Source organism: Vicia villosa, linkage group LG3 (genome assembly GCF_029867415.1).
Source record: "Vicia villosa cultivar HV-30 ecotype Madison, WI linkage group LG3, Vvil1.0, whole genome shotgun sequence".
NCBI lineage: Eukaryota > Viridiplantae > Streptophyta > Magnoliopsida > Fabales > Fabaceae > Vicia > Vicia villosa.
Window position 1 is genome coordinate 164679573 of NC_081182.1, and position 2521 is coordinate 164682093.

At 29.7% G+C, this 2521-nt stretch overlaps 1 protein-coding gene across 1 annotated transcript; it reads left to right on the top strand.

Moving 5' to 3' along the window:
• The first annotated feature begins 440 nt into the window (after positions 1–440).
• Positions 441–2074, top strand: LOC131656864 (transcription factor PRE3). Its single transcript, XM_058926448.1, has 2 exons — positions 441–715; positions 1763–2074. The coding sequence occupies exons 1-2, from the start codon at positions 587–589 to the stop codon at positions 1910–1912; spliced, it is 279 nt and encodes a 92-aa protein (XP_058782431.1). The 5' UTR covers positions 441–586; the 3' UTR covers positions 1913–2074.
• Positions 2075–2521: the final 447 nt, after the last annotated feature.

Here is a 2521-nt window from a genome sequence, read left to right on the forward strand (position 1 = left end):
GCAACCTAATCAAACCACTATCCTTTGTTGTTGGAATTTAGAGTATCCCTTATACTCTCCTTATCGATATCTTTGCCGATTAAAAAAAACAAGAAAAATGTTTCAAAAATCATTGTGAAAGAATTATTTAATGATTAATTATGGAACTCTATTATTTAATGATTAAAACTTTTGTTATGGAACTCGGCATATTTAACTTTGGCACTTGCACTGTTGGAAATCTTTAGTTAACATGGTATTGCGTGTAGAGTCTGACAGTCTAAGTTGGTCAAAAACAAAGAAACAAAGCTTGGTCACACAATCTCTCTATCTTTCTCTCACTTGAAACGTGCACACGCTACTCTGAAACTTCTCACCCCAATTTGGGAACACGAGTTTTACCGTTTTTCTAGAAAACTTTATTCCTTTTACTCTCTTCAAAACCCTATTTAAAAACAACCCTACCCCTCTTCTTTCTCCCATGCATCATCACTCTTGTCTCTCTTTCTTTCTCCTTCTCCAACATCACTATCTCTTACCTATCTCCATATCATATTTCAATTTGTCTCTCATATACATCCAAAACTATATACTGTAGTATATAAAGATGTCTAGCAGGAGGTCACGGTCTAGGCAAACAACTAGTTCAAGGAATATCACCGACGATCAGATCCATGATCTTGTTTCCAAGTTGCAGCAGCTTCTTCCTGAGATTCGCAATAGGACCTCTGACAAGGTTTCTTTCTTAACACATACTAATACTTATTTACCTTCTTCTTTCTATGCTTTTTACCTTCACATTATTTAATGACCCTCACTCACTGGCTTAACTAGTCTGGAACTTTGAAATGAGACCTAAACAATTCTTAATTTAAGTTTATAAAAAAAAAAGATTGCAAGTTGCAAGTAGCAAGAGCAATTTGTAACTATATAATTTTTTTTAGCAACATAAACAAATACATTAGAGAAAGTTTAAGGGTGTATTCAAATTCAAACCAGCTTAAAAGGGCAAAAGAAAAACGAAGAATATGCATAACAAAGATGGATTAAGGGCTACTTTGGATTTTTTAAATTTTTTTAATTGGCATAAATTTTGTAATAATGTTAAAGGGTACTTTTTAAAATAAGTTAATATCTATGATTTAATTGAAAATAATTTATTGATCCAAAGAAATTAAATAAAATACTTCTTACTCTCACTTGTAATATAATATTCTAGGAGATTAGCAAGCAATCCATTCAAGATTTTATCAGAAAATTATATATATATATATATATATATATATATATATATATATATATATATATATATATATATATATATATATATATATATATATATATATATATATATATATATATATATATATATATATATATATATATATATATTAAGTTAGTGATAAATATAATTTTTTTATATATTATAGTAAACATTTATTTATTTTTACTTTTGTTATTATAATTATTTTAATATAATAATAACAAAAACCATTAGTTAATCAAGATCTAGAAGAGATGAACTCAATATAAGAGTGAAAAAACTCTAATTATAAAACTTATCAATTTATTGGTCCGATCAATGTTCCACCGCTATGACCACTAATCCATTGGTCCAATACTTTGATCTAGTTGATAACAGATCTGAAATTTAAAACACTACTACTAATTCTAAGACCTTTTTCTTCCATCTACAAGAATTGTTGGTGTTTTCAACCGTGTTTCTTATTGGAATAGTTAACTATATTGTTAAATTTGTTAATAAATTGAATTTGAATATCAGGCTTCAGCTTCGAGGGTGTTGCAGGAGACATGCAACTATATTAGAAATTTGCACAGAGAAGTGGACGACCTTAGCGAACGTTTATCTGAGCTACTGGCTACAACAGACACGGCACAAGCAGCAATCATTAGAAATTTACTTATGCAATAGATTCATTAATGTTTAGCTATTTTGTCAAAGTTTTCTTAGTTAGTTAGCAGTACCATGTGAGCTGGTGTATTTCTTCTACGTTTTCCGTGTATTTCCTAATTATGTTCACTCAATGCAAGTTTTTTTAGTTTAATTTAACTAAAGATAGTATCACTTTTCTCAGTTTTATTTTATCAGAAAATATAATGATAAAAAAGGACAACTAGTGAGACAAGTGTTGCAAAATTAGGAGCTATTTACAGGAAATGATAAGAGAGAAATCTTGACGGTTTGCACTTGGTTCATGGGCAGTGACGAAAAAGGAAAAACCCTATGATGGTAGAAATCATGCCGATAAACAAAGCCTTTAACCTAGTAATAGACTGCTGTTTTATAGATGTGAAGCTCAAATACACAACCAGGGTATTTGACAGGATGCTTAATGAAAACGAAAACCCTATATCCTCTTGGGGAATGAAGGGTAAAAACATACATAGACAGCTGAAGAGACTTAGTAAGGCTTTGTTTGGATGAGAAAAGAAAGTGAAGGGAAAGAAAGTAAAAGGAAAAATTGTTAGAGGAATGTAAGTGAGTAGAAAATGTTAGAAAAATTAATTTAAATCGAATAGA